Source organism: Anas platyrhynchos, chromosome 15 (assembly GCF_047663525.1).
Source record: "Anas platyrhynchos isolate ZD024472 breed Pekin duck chromosome 15, IASCAAS_PekinDuck_T2T, whole genome shotgun sequence".
Taxonomy (NCBI): Eukaryota; Metazoa; Chordata; class Aves; order Anseriformes; family Anatidae; genus Anas; species Anas platyrhynchos.
In genome coordinates, this window is record NC_092601.1 from 10204058 (window position 1) to 10218399 (window position 14342).

The 14342-nt window shown below is 32.9% G+C and overlaps 1 protein-coding gene across 3 annotated transcripts in view; it reads right to left on the reverse strand.

Moving 5' to 3' along the window:
* SNX29 (sorting nexin 29) overlaps positions 1–14342 on the reverse strand; it is a 134616-nt gene that overhangs the window by 87266 nt on the left and 33008 nt on the right. For all 3 annotated transcript variants that reach the window (XR_003500765.3, XM_005018445.6, XM_005018446.6), the window contains exon 14: positions 4700–4782. Coding sequence is in view for 2 of the 3 variants with exons in the window: in XM_005018445.6 (XP_005018502.1) it covers positions 4700–4782 (83 nt within the window). In the remaining variant the exon portion in view is untranslated. The remainder of the gene's footprint in view (positions 1–4699; positions 4783–14342) is intronic.

Genomic DNA, 14342 nt, shown 5'->3' on the forward strand with positions numbered 1-14342 from the left:
AAAACTAATTTTTCCTCCTGCCACTCTAATATACAATGGTCAGCTTCTAGAAGTTCTTAGGTATGCTCCTTAAATTATTAATTTGGTTAAGCACTGTTGACGAAAAGAATCCTTTCTTGATTTAGCTTTTAACAATTTGTTACATTTATTAAAAGGTCCTGCATTAAAATACAACTCTGCTAGCTGAAACAGCTTTTGGTAGATGAAGAAAGGATTATTCCAGATGGCAAGGCATAACTTGAAATTAATTTTGTTCTTTCACTGGACTTTGTGCTTCCGCTTTATGCTTTCAAAAGCATGTTATTCCTTGTTTTCTTGCAAACACAATATTAATTGCAAGTTGCTGTCTGTAGCTCCCAATTCAGATTAATAGTCAATTTACTCAGCCTTTTTGAAATTAAGATGATTACTATAATTTTTAATTTGCAATTCCTTTGTTCCTAAAATTTTACATGATTTTGTTCTATTAGTTTATTACTTGATAAAGAATTATCTCTTCCTGTTTTTTCTTCATCTTAAACTTCAAAAACAGACTACCAGCAGCAAAAGATTCTCATTCTTCTAGCCATCATTTATTTATGGTAGCAGAAACTCAGCTTTGTGCAGTGAAATCTTAATTTGCTATTCTGTTCATGGCATTAAAAAAAAAAAAAGTAGTCATACACTGAACATAAAAAAAGGAAAAATAAAGAATGACTTGACTTACATGGCCAAGGTATGCTTTTCATACAAAAGCACTACACTGAATTTCACATGGAAAAGTTGAAATTGAGGGCTCCTCAATGCCAAAACCTGCCCTTTGTATTTTGAAATACCAATTAAATAGCTCAAATGATATGTTCAAAGACAATATTCCATTTAAATTAATCAGGAACACAGAAAAATAGGACTATGCACTTATCATTCCTACCCATCACTTCTATGTGGCAGATTCTTCTGCCCAACAGTAAACCAGCAATGAACAGTCCCACACAAGCAGTTCTAGGCAATGCTACCTGCACAGCAAGGTAGGAGGACCTTACAGGCCAAACAGCTTTAATTTCCATCAAGATAAGCAAGGTTCCTTGTTCTTCCATAAGAAGGACAAAATATTCACAGCATTTTAATTACTTTTAATTCATTTCATAAGCTTCCAAGAGTTCTAATACATACTAGAAGGTTCTCCCTACAGGTTGCAAGTGTTCTATTCTCAGAAATCACCTTTGATTTTCAAAACGATTTTTGTATAGCTTTTACTGAAGGAATACATAATGCATTGAATAATGCTTTCATAAAGAAGGTAAAATTAACATTCCCCAGATGCATCTTAAATTAAATTCTTTAAAATTTCCTTAACATCCTTCTGTTAACTTTTTTTTTTTTTAATCTTCATGTACGTATTGTTTTAATAATGAAAAAATATGCAGTTATCTTTAACATTTGCCTAATATTAAAGTGAGAAGTTTTTCCTATTGTAGTGGCTGCCATCAGACAGTTTATAGATTTGAAGACATCATCAAAAGCACAGCTATGTAATGAAACTGAGTTATAGCCAAAAAATAGAACCTTCGGATTAAAAAAAAAAAAAAAGGTGGTACAAATATAATTAAAGCATTTCAGCATTCCCCACCCCACACATTTTGTGAAACTTTCTTAAAGAAGGTTACTCAATTAGCTTCAGGAATCTGTTTGGACAACGGAGAAAAAAAATCGTTGAGTACAAAGGGTCTAGAATTATTACACCTCAGCAGGTTTGAAAAATGGTAGACATCCTACTCCTGCTGACAGCTGAGAAACAAGGATGTTCATTCATTAAATGTTTAAATACAAATATCAGACTGCTCAGTCAATACTACTTAGCACTCACTTTGAAAGCTGGTGTGGCATTATGAACTTGACACACTTCTGAAGCTTGGGTAACTTATTTCAATCACACTTTAGAAACCAAACACTCAGCAAGTCACCCACCTTGAGGCAAACTATTATGCTGAATTTCATTTATAGTTTTAGGAATCCATTTAAAAGCCATACTCAATAGCATCTGATCTGATTTATTGTAGCAACCATGTTGAAAGTTTCTATTTATAGTCATAAATTAACAGCAGAAGCTCAATTATTTTGAACCTTTAAAAATAGTTTCACAGAAATTCTGAACGTATAGCGTTCTAAAATCTGTAATACATGTAAGAAGGCTTTTGTTATGATACTATTTGTAAGAAGATTAATCATCATTTAAATTACCTATTACGATAACATAGGGCAGTATTGAAATTAGTTCTATGCAACAGTTTAATCATCTCTGATGAGGACAATTCCCTACCATTCCAGCACAAGATGATGGCCAGGTGTTTTCCAAGTATAAATACAACAAAACTCTGCTTCTCTGTCTACAAGTAAGTCTAATTGTCCAGAACCTTGATCTACGAGTATGTAAATTAATATGCAAGAAAGAAATGAGAATTTCAATTAAAAATGATAAGCAGAAAGAACAGTAGTTTCTTCATCCTATTGTCACAAGATTGTCACAATCTCAGATCACAGTAATAAAACAGATCTTGCAAATATACACTCTAATCCTTTAAACATGTAAGCTAATTAGGAACAAAATTAGTTCCTAATTAGTTAGACAAGTGTTATGGTCACTTGACATTATATCATAATTATGTATATAATTATACCACGCTTAGTTCATTAAGCTTCAGAGATACCATTTTACCGACTGGCCAGAACTCTTAACTTTATGCTGCAAAACTGCTTCCATATTTAAAAAAAAAAAAAATACTGTTTTCTGCTGCCATGTTTGAACATAGGGACACTGGAATCCTTTAAAGCACTCTACCACAATTTGTTTCCTACTAAACAATGAAAAATTCTGGAAGTCTTTACACTATGATTGCCAGAAATTACACCATAAGTTTTACCTGTCCCAGAAGATGTTTTCAAGCCTGGACCCCATTTGCTAACCCTACGTGCAAGTTCTTTACAATATAAACAATTTCTAAAGACACAGGGCTGATACAGAAGTCCTGTGATCACTGAATAAAACACATAAATCACCAATGACATAAGGGAGCAAAAATTATTTGTTTTTGTTAAAAAAAAAAAAAATGTTAAGATAAATTATTACAAATATTAAAATAGTTCACATAGCTGAAATTTATTCTGGTCACTAATGCTAAATACTATAGCCAAATAGTGTGGATTGACTAAATATCCTTTAAGTGTGAAGCATACACATATTCAGTTTTAAGAATGTTGGTAATGTTCCACCCCCCTATTTCATCCAGCAAATCTGACTATCCTACTTGGTTTCTATTCTTATCACTCACTAATTTGCATAATTTTATCATGGCAGAATATAGCTAGCCTAGGATTTTTTTTTTCCTTTTCCTATAATTAGGCTCATCATGGAAACTGTCAGTATCTAATGAAGGATAATTTCTGCTATTATAAGAAGCTTAAGAGATGTTTTTTGTGAATAACTCTTAAGATGAATCACTATGCTCCAGCAATGTCAGAAGTAAAAACATGTTCTTACAAACAACAACCCTTTAAAGATGAATGAACTTTTTAAACTTTTTAAATTCAAGGTAAATATAGTGACTAGCCCTTAAGGACAGAATTAATCTAGTATTCATTCATACAACCACCTGTATGACCACAACATTGACAATCTAAAAAGAAAAAAAGACTATACCAATTTCTTGAGAGCTACCTACTCTCTCGAAGAATCTTCTGTAGTCAGTAGTAATACAGTCCCGCCAGAAGATAATTCAAAATCACTAGTCCAAAAAGATACTGTCATAGAAACTTCTATCCCCACTAAACAAATACAGGTCACACTGCTGATGACTTATCTTTCAGATCAAACATTTGCTAATTATAGTCAAAGAGGCTTAGCACAGAAAGCAAAGTGGTTGTTCTTAATACAAAGTCTATTTCAAACAGTCTACAAATGCTTATCTCCAAAATAGATACCACTAACACTATAATCTAGAGTTACTAAATTCTTACTTTTCAATAACACATTAATTCACAGATTATTTTTTAAAATAATTTTGTCTGATAGCTTTTTCTGGAGCATTACTTACTAAAAAGAAAACGACCTCCTTCATAAGACTCTCATCTATCAGAAAGTGCCCTGTCAATGTAACTAGAAAAATCTACATTGACGTTTTCCTCAAAATATATCAAATATGTTATTTTTACTGTCGGGGATATTATTTTACCAGGGTTCAAAGAGATAAAATTATACCTTGCTAATCCCACTCGCATGTAAATTATTTTATTTGCTGTGATGAAGATTGAGCAAGCAAAGCAAGAACATCCTGATTCAGCACTAATTTGATCATGTGCCATCATATAAGATTATTTTCATTTGACATCAATCTGCATTACAAAACTGTTCACACAACAGCAAATAGCCCAGTGAGAGATGCATCAATGACAGTGTCCATAGAAACAGAATTAACTTCTTTTCAGCTTGGATCTTCAACAGGGTGTCATACTGGATAAAATGTGATAAAAAGATGGATAAAAAGCAGATTCTTGTAAACAAGATGCATGGCTGTTCACTGTCCATTTTTTCTTTGTAGATTTTTATATAAGTCTAGGAGTCACTTCCATCATTTGATTAATACAACTATGCCCCCAATAAACTGTCTCCACAAAAGAAAAACAAATCCTGTGCATGGATTTTTTTCCTTCATTTAATCCTTACCTTCCACTGTTTGACCTTCTCTTCTGAGCATCTGGACAGCTCCAACATACTTCTTAAGTTGCACTTTTAGCACCTCATTTTCTCTGTTTATAAAAAATAAAAAAGAAAAAAGAATAAGCAAATATTATTGTTTTCTCAAAATAGACCTTCTCAGTGGAAATAATCATGCTGTCTGTGATAATAAGCTTTATCTAGCTTGTGTCATCAAGATTAACAAAAAGCTTGACTTACACATTAAGTAATGTCAACTGCAAAGTACTAGGAAAATTAGTCGTCCAGGTACACATATAAGTAATGATGACAGACTAGATATATAACACAGATTACAGAAAGCTGTAAACAGATTAACTTAACAAAACAGGCATTTTATTCATGGGAATTTATTTAGGAATTAGAAGTCTCCAGAAACACTTGCAAATGTTTGATGGCCCTTATCATACATTATATAAATACATATATAATTGTGTTGGGAATTGGCATAATTGTTCGATCTAAGCTTGCTTTAAGCAACCAGGGGTAGGCCTTAGAAATCTCAGGGCCTGCTGTAGCTGAGCAAACCAAGCTGCCAGAGTAACTGTGAGAAGCTCCCACAGCAATGACTCCCACATCACCCAATTAAGGAACTCAGAAAATATTGTTATCAGCAGCTGGCCTCAAGGACTAGGGGGGTTGTTTTCCTAACTTCTAATCAAAAGGTGGTGTTATTTTCTTAACGGTTTGTCTGGTGCTTTTGACCAATAATCTTGTGTGAAACACTGTCCACCCCTGTAAAATTCACTATAAAAGTTGGGCTATTTGGGCAATAAAATGGTGAAGCATGATCTGACTCTGCTGGTGTCTGTCGTGCTTTCGTCCGTGCTTCGCAACATAATTGCTTTTAGTAATTGTTTGAGGAGGAGTTTGTGTCAAAATTTCAACCATATTGCATATGGCCAGTGAAAATGCACAAATTTACACAGATACAAAGTGTTTCTTATGCTTTTGGAGTTGACTAATACACGAACAAAATATTTCAACTGAAACCTTCAGTCCCGCTTCAGTGGAAAGTGTGAACGAAATGTAAGCAAAATTGGTCATCAACAGTAGCAAAGTATTCAAACTCCACGTACTACATTCAAGACATTTTTTTTTTTCCTCCAGTTATTTGGCCTCAAAAGAAGTTGAGTTATTCCAAATTCCTGAATGGAAGTGCAGTCACTCCAATGCATCATAGTAGTTAGAAGTCAGTGATTTATTAGAACAAGATCAGGAGAGGAGTAAGAAAGGGTGGCGCTTTTTTTGTTTGTTTTGTTTTGTTGTTGTTTTGCTTCTCCTTTGGTTGGTTGGTTTTTAAAGTACAGCTTCAAAAAAAATTCTTAATATCATCTAATGAAATTATAAAAAAAAAAAAAAAAAAAAAAAGGAAAAACTTATTTTAGTTCAGGAGATACCAGTCTTTACCAGCAGTAATTTAAACAGCTACTGCATGTGTAATGGAGGGTTTTACATAGGTCTATTTTAGAAGACTTTTTTTTAATCAACATGTTTTACACATGCACCCATACCCACATATCCACAAATACATCCACATATACACAAACCTCCTAATATATATATATTTATCCAAATTGATGCTATATTTTTATTCCTATGGATCTCAAATCAGTTTTCAATGTAATCTCAGCTTTATTCAATCATTTAGGTAGGAGGTTGCTAAGTCATTGGGAAGAAACTATTCATTACCCAACAATCAAATTTTAAACGAAGCTTTTGAAGGTTTTATGCATTTTAATATATTTTCATTTTCTATGCTACAAAGAACAAGTCAGATTTTGCACAAGAGATGGCAGGTGATGTTCAGATCAGCGTGCATGTAAATAAATAAATAAATACAGTATAACTATATGACAAATAAAAAACAGATCTAAGTAACTCATTCAGGAAAAAAAAACATAAATGACACCTGGAACAAAAAAATTTTATCACCACAGAATTGTTCATGTCTGCATGTAAATAACTATACTCAATTACAATCTACTGAGGTTTAAGGACGCTCATGACAGAATCATAAACCATCTTGTTTCTGCATTTGAGAAGAGATTCAGCACCTGTCCATACTGCAATAACACAGAAAAAAAATTGGAATTCTTCCACTATTGTGCCTATGGTTCAATTTCATGATAAACAGATGAAGTACATATATATACCCTCTTCTGTATTTATGATAAAACTATGTTTTCCCATACCTCAGGAAAAAAAAAAAAAAAAAAAAAAGAAAAGCAATTTCTCATGTGTCTCAACTACAGAGGCCTGAATACTGTAATTAAGCTTCTGGAAGAAGTATCAGATACTGACAAATGCTTTCTGTGGAACTTACTCCTAAAACATGTCTTATTTCTAAATTCAGGTTAAAAAAAAATCAAGATGGCTTTGTCTTGTTAAAAAAAGTTCTTTAGAAAATACTATAAAGGTACCAAATCTCCAAATAATAATAATTAAAAAAAAAGACACGAATATCAATAACAACATGAAATAAAGACCTTACTGAAAGAATATGTACAGTTCATATAGAGAGCTGGGGCTAGATGACCTCCAGAGATGCCTTCCTACCTGAATTATCCTATGATCACACTATTAGGAAGTTCAAAACTAGTTAATTGTAATTATATTTAAAACAAAGCAAAAGAGGGTGTTGTATATAAGCCCTAAATGAAATATGAAACATAAGAAATATTACTCATGGCAGCAAAAGTTGAATTAAATATAATACATGAGACTATAGTATAAAACCAACCTTTGAAAATCTTTTCAATTTTCAAATTTAAGTTATGTTAGTCTCTCTCTCTCAGCACTGATACCAAATCTGAAGAAGTAAGAAGTGGCTTTGCGGTTAAGATAAACAACTTCCTCACCTTTCTTACAAATTAACATCCCATTTTTTATAATTGTTTTCCTAAATTGTGGCATTTCACCAACTAAGTGGAAAAAAGTTAGTTAATAAAGGAATATTCAGATTCGTTTTCACAAGCAGGGACAAGAGATACTTTTCCCCTCTGTCTAAGAAGTTGCTTAAGGTAAGCAGCGCAATCATTTCAAGATGCACAACGTATCACTGTACCTATCACTGAAGTGCTATGCAGCTAAGTCTGAAGGAATTGCTAGAAAACAGATTATATATTAATCAAAATGCCAAATCAAAACCAATGTGGCTTAAATAATACAGACACTAGATATGAGGAGGCAGATTAGGTTACAGAAGGTACAGTAAACAGAAGGTACATAAAAGTCCAAACGCTGCAATAAAAAAGCAGTTTGTTTCCCCTCCCCCATTTCCCTACACAGTACATTGTAATGCACATTTAATCTGCTCTTCTTGCTACAAACCCCATCCTTTGTAAGGGATGCTTTCCTCTAGCATCCCTGAACACAGTCTAAGAATATGCAATCTGAGATTAGCCAATTTCACGCTCAACTTCAATAAACCTCTCTGCCTCACAAAGTGATGTAATAGTACACCATACAAAAAAAATCTCAATTGAAAAACAGTAACATTGCCATGGAGCCACTGGCACAAAATGTCCCTGCAATTTGAGAAAGGATCATTGACAAGGGGGAAAAAAAAAAAAAGACAGCTTATAAAATAATACCAGAGTTTATTTATTCCATTCTATCAAAAGGCTAGGAAATAGGTTAAACACTGAAACTACTTCCTTTAAAACAATCAGATAACTATTATGAAAGAACTATTGAAATACTTCACATGGAAAAAAAAAAGATTACTGCTACTTGAAAGTTAAATGACCTAAGAAGTTCTCCATTTTTAAAAAAAAACTTAGAGAAATATTTCTGAGTTTCCTAACTAAGCTAGTATTTCGTACAGAAGACCAGCTGAATAAGTCAAATTTGCAGATGTCCAGACATAATCATTTCAGCACTGACTGATGATGTCTCAATCAGAGCAATATTTTTCCAGTGGCCCAGATCCTGCAAACACACACACAGTCTTACTAAAACTAATATGATTATCCATGTAAAGCTGAGGTTATTGGATTAATTCTCAACTGAGACATTACCGAACTGCACTGCATCTTACCACAGATACCTAACACCAGATCTAAAATTAAAAAAAAAAATAAATCCAAAAGCTCTGTAAAACAGGATGAAGAATCAAAGAGTTTTTGCATTGCAAGACACTATCATTGCGTTGAAATGTACGTGTGGCCTTCTTCCGTGAAATATGACTGACAGGAACAAGAATACTTATTTGCCTAAAGTATGTTCTAGTGACTTCTTCACTTGAGTCTTAATTCTGCAGTTAATTCTTAATTCTGCTACACGACAATGGGTAAAAACAAAGAGTGAGTTACAGTTACTTTTGAGTGTATTGTCAATAAACAAGCATATTAGGGATGTACCAGGTGTGCATATATATATATATATATATTCAATAGATATTCCTGTTTCTTTTTCTACTTGCAAAAGAAATCATCTTCACAGAAAGTAAACAGCATCAGAATAAATTGTAAGCATCTATCCTAAACTATCACTTTATTTACTAATAAATATAATTCCACTACATCTCAAATAATTGTTTCATTCTTTTCATTTCACAAAAGGAGCACATTGTATATTGAAAAAAAGGGGGTGAGAAAACCACTATTCCAAAATTTTTAACTAGAATGACTGATCCTCAGTCATTAATTAGAATTACTGGTCCTCACTAAGCAAACAACTCAAGATTATTCTCTTTCTTTTCTTTTTTGTCACCAGAAAGGCTGAAATTAGTGTTCTCAAAGTATTCAAGAAGGTGTTTACATCAAATTCTTAGCAAGAGTTCTGGGGACACACAAATATTAGCTCATAAAATAAGTATATTTGCTCATCAAACTACAATAGTCAGGTTATTAAATTACTTTCCTGACCTAATATGTTCATAATTTTATAATTCAGGGAAGTTTTCTACTCTTGTCATGTGATTAACTGCTTCTGCGGTAAATAGTGAAGGTTTCATTACTACAAATTATCTGAAAACTTGTTTCCTCTTATTCACTTAATGTATTATGTGGCACATAGAAATCACGTCCACAATTTTTGTTATTTCAACTTCTTTAATATCAGAATTATTCAGATTGTCCAAATTCTGAGCTTAAAATGCTACTAAAAATGTTTTACTAATCCTAATATTGCAGCAGCAGCACCCACATCATAGAAAGTGAACCAACAAAAGCAACTTAAAGGAAAAATCTACATTCAAAAATAACTCTATACAAAGTTTCTTACTTGCTAGAAAATGAGTTGCAATGAATCATTAAATAAATGCATTTGAAGTCCAAAATAATGGTGATATTAAAGTTTGTTGCATCTAAGCAGCTCCCAACATTGTTTATATCATGGGATAAGACAAAATGACTTTCAGAAGAACAATCACTACAACACACCCAACCTCCATCATAATTAGAGAAATTACATAAAATTGTTTTAAAATAACATTTTAGTCTAAGTGAGCATCTCTTTAGATCCTTCTATAAAAGCTCCTTATCTGTTCTTTAAAAGGGTACATGCATGACAAATACCTGATTCACCTACATGTCAATGCAAATTCTAAAACTGTGGGGGAAGTGAGTCAAAGAAATATGAATATACAAATCCTATAACCTGAAACGTGAATATTAAATGATGATGTACTTGTATTGTCTCCATTGCCCTACATCATATGAATGTCAAACCCACTTGTGTATATCTCTCCCTCCCTCAAACTGCATATTTAGGTCTGATGTGTCATCAAAAGCAGAATTAGAAGCATTCTAAATATATTTATATTACCTTTATGTTTATCATAGATCTCTAGATCTGCTACGCAATAAAAAGCTTATAGGAACCTCAGTCATGGTACTTCACCACAACTGACAGGAAACACTGCGCCTGCATATGCAGAAAACAAATACTCCTCTCTGTAACAAGGCACAGATTACTAACCTTATTTAACATTCGGAATAGGCTTGTTGTTTACTATACATGTGAATCATCCCCAAGATTTCAGGCATCATAGGTTACTCCAGAGCTTATTTAGAGTTGTAAGAAGACAAACACACCATTACAGCTGCATTCACCTTCAAAAGCCTTACTTACCTAAATTTAAGTGATTTAGCTTAAAAGACCGTTTAAAATTCATTGCTGTGCACAACAGTAGCACAAAAGCAATCTTTAGGTAAGCCACTACTGGTGTGTCCCAGGGTTCAATACTAGTGCCAATGCTCTATTAGCATTTTTATTAATGACCTGGATACAGAGAAAGTGCACCCTTGGTAAGTTCACAGACCATACAAAACTGGAGGAGTGGCCAATACACCAGATGGGGAGAAAGTCCAAGAAAATACTTGGAAATACATCTAGTCCTAAGAAATACTTAGAAAAATTAACAATTAAGATTAAAAATCTAAAGTTAGTGGCAGTGTCACACAAACAATTTAGGTAGGGTATGACTCAAAACTCTGCTTCTGCCTCAGCTCATCTGTCTTGGCAAAGAAGTAAGCTGCATTAGACTTGGACACTTGGCAAACGTGTTTTCTAACACATCAGTGTTCCTGATGACACAGCGAGAGAAGGGAAGGGGGACACATACTCAAGAAGTCACTTATTTTCTGAAGGTTGACATTGCAGTACAAGGAATCTCTTAGGTGTAGGCAAAAAAGAGGTCTCATGCTCATTTCCCAGTGCACATGTGCACTGTTCAGTTTCTGCTTCACAGCTTTAAACCATTCTGTCTTCTCTGACATGAGTACAAATACTGATAGCAACATCCTTTATTTATTCTGCCTTTATTTATCTTTCAGGGACTAAAACACCCTTGATTTGGCTGAAGACATGTAATGGTCTAAAGATCATACAATGAGCTGCAGGCTTCAGTCAATATATGCTTTATTATGTCCTCACTTCGCCCTGTCTTCCACCAAGAGATGATTTAATTTCAAGGCCAATTAAGGCTGCAAAATGTCAAAATTTACTCATAAGAGCACTTCATAAACTCATACAAAACAAACCCTAAAGACAATTAGTATGTTTTAGATTACAGTAAGCAATCAACATAAACTTAGGACAATAAGAAGTCAGTTTTTGTTTTGTTTAAACAGTAATTTTGAAAAGGCAAATAACTGATTTATAAAAGCAATACATATGTATAATTTACATCTGAAGAAATTTGAAAAATATCTCTGAAAGCAGATATTAAGTGGCAAAAAAAGTTGAAAAAATCACTTATATAGAAATACACTTTAATAAAAAAGTTAAAATAATTACATTGAATTTAACAAAAAGGACTTACTACAAAGTTAATGGATTGCAGAATAAGACTTGGCAAAGACAATCACCAATGTAAGACGTAGCTAAAAGCCAAAAACAATTGTTTTGTTTTGTTTTTTTTTACATATAAATATGAGATGTAGTAATAAAAATAGAACTGCATGACAGGACCACAGAAAGCATCACTACTATTCTAATTTTTAAGACAATCATAAGCCTCTCTCTGTGTGATTAACAGTTAAATTACTCATCTTAGATAAAAATTCAATTAATTTTTAAACACTTAAAATGAAATATCCATTATTTTACGGTCAAGAGCAGTTAGATGACCACGAAGAGAGGACAGGACAACACTTTGTATGCTATTAAAGTGCTCCAGTACTTAATTTTAAACAAACAATTACTTAAAAAAAAAAAGTCACCACTTCAGAATCTTATACTATTCACAATGTTTGGCAACAACTGTTGTTTACGATACAGCAGTTGATAAAGTAGTCAGCCATGAAAACCTGACAAGAGGACCAGAAAATGAATGAGAACTCACTGATTACTCATTCTACAACCATGAGAAAAAGCCAGATGGTTGAAACTCAACTTCAACCTCAAGAACCCACTAGCACATCCACGACAGATTTAATATGCAATGTCTGAACTTTCTCCCAAGATCAGTACCAAACTAACAACATATTCACACATCCATAGAGTCTGTACCACAGAGTTAGTTAGCTCAAGAAAGCAATACAAGATAATATATCCCTAAGGACATAGTTTGAAGACGACTGTTCTGTGCTTTAGGAAAAATATTTCAGTCATGGCCCACTGGTATGGGCATAACATCTACTTAAAACTTTTGCTGTGAAATACTTCATACAGTCTTCTTGTTTAAAAAGATATAAAGGGATTTTTGAATGGAAAAACATATTTATCTCAAGTGAGCCACGCTGTTCACATCATTTCCATCTATGTATTTCTGGCTATATGGTGTCCAACAGCTGATCTATTGACATTAAATATGGCCTGATTATGAGATTTCATATGAAGAATGTTAAATAACATATTGTACTGTAATGATGAAAACTGAGGTCATGCTTTTTGCCATAAATCATCACAGAGATAAAACATAAAGACATTTTCACACCTGATTTAAAAATTAAGTAATTTAAAAAAATAAAAATAAAAATAAAAATTAAGTAAAAATTCAGAATTAAGAGAAACAGTAAATTATGAAAGGAACAAGACAGATTAACCCGACTTTCTGTCAGTTTGCTAATAGGACAAAAATTAATGAAAAAAGACATTGTTTTTTAAAAAAGAGGACTGTTTGTTGCTTTTTTATTTTGTTAATGCTGAAAAACGATGGAATGGACTAAATAATAAATGTCTTTACAAAGTAGTTGTCCTCTCCTCCCCATCCCCCCAAAGACTTCAGCATTTCTGAAATGATACAAAAACAAGTGTAGAAACTATTTGGAATATAAAAATTCTAAGCAGTCTTTACATATTTCTTGCTTAACAATTAAATACTCGTGATACTTTTTTGCCTGTTGGCTTCCAAGATCCCTTAACAGCATTGCCAGAAAAAAAGTTATACAAGTTGGAAAAGCATTCCAGACCTTGTCAAAGCTTAAAGACACGTAACAGTTGTTCATTCTTGTTCCAACTCATTCATTACAACATACATTAGAAATATTACTGGTAAAAAAACAACAAAAAAAAGAATAAAATTGGAAAACTAATGTTCATGTAAGCACATATACCTGATATCAAATCTATGAGAAATCCTATGATAGGATTGTCATCTTGTTGACAGAGCAAGATGAAATATTTGTGGGATTTGGGGGTTCATAACCTTAACTACATACGTGATTTGATGAAAAAAAGTATGTGTGTGTACACACACACACACACACCCCTAAATATTCTTTCATATTCACTGAAAGGCAAGCTGTTTGGTGATTTTTTCCTAGTATACATTTTGTCAAAATCTGGTGCTATCATTTTTTAAAGGAAATATCTGAAAGGTTTAAAATTTAGAACAGACTTTAATTAAACAATTTTCCCCCTATTATATTTAAGTTCTGTCGTAAAACTAAGGTTTGGGGAGTACTAATTCCAGATCATGTTAGGCACTTCAACAACATTAAGAATAGAATATATCACGTACGAGGGAAAAATCCTAGAACCATGATTATTATGATAGCTCTACCAGGAATTTCCAAACTTTTAAGTAGAAGAGGGAAAAAAAAAAAGTGTGGGGTTAGAACTGGACAAAAAAAAAGGTACATAAAGAAAGAAGTCTACTTACATTTACCTGACGTGTTCCTTTGTATTAGTCTCATTACTTAACTGCCACTATTTTCATGGC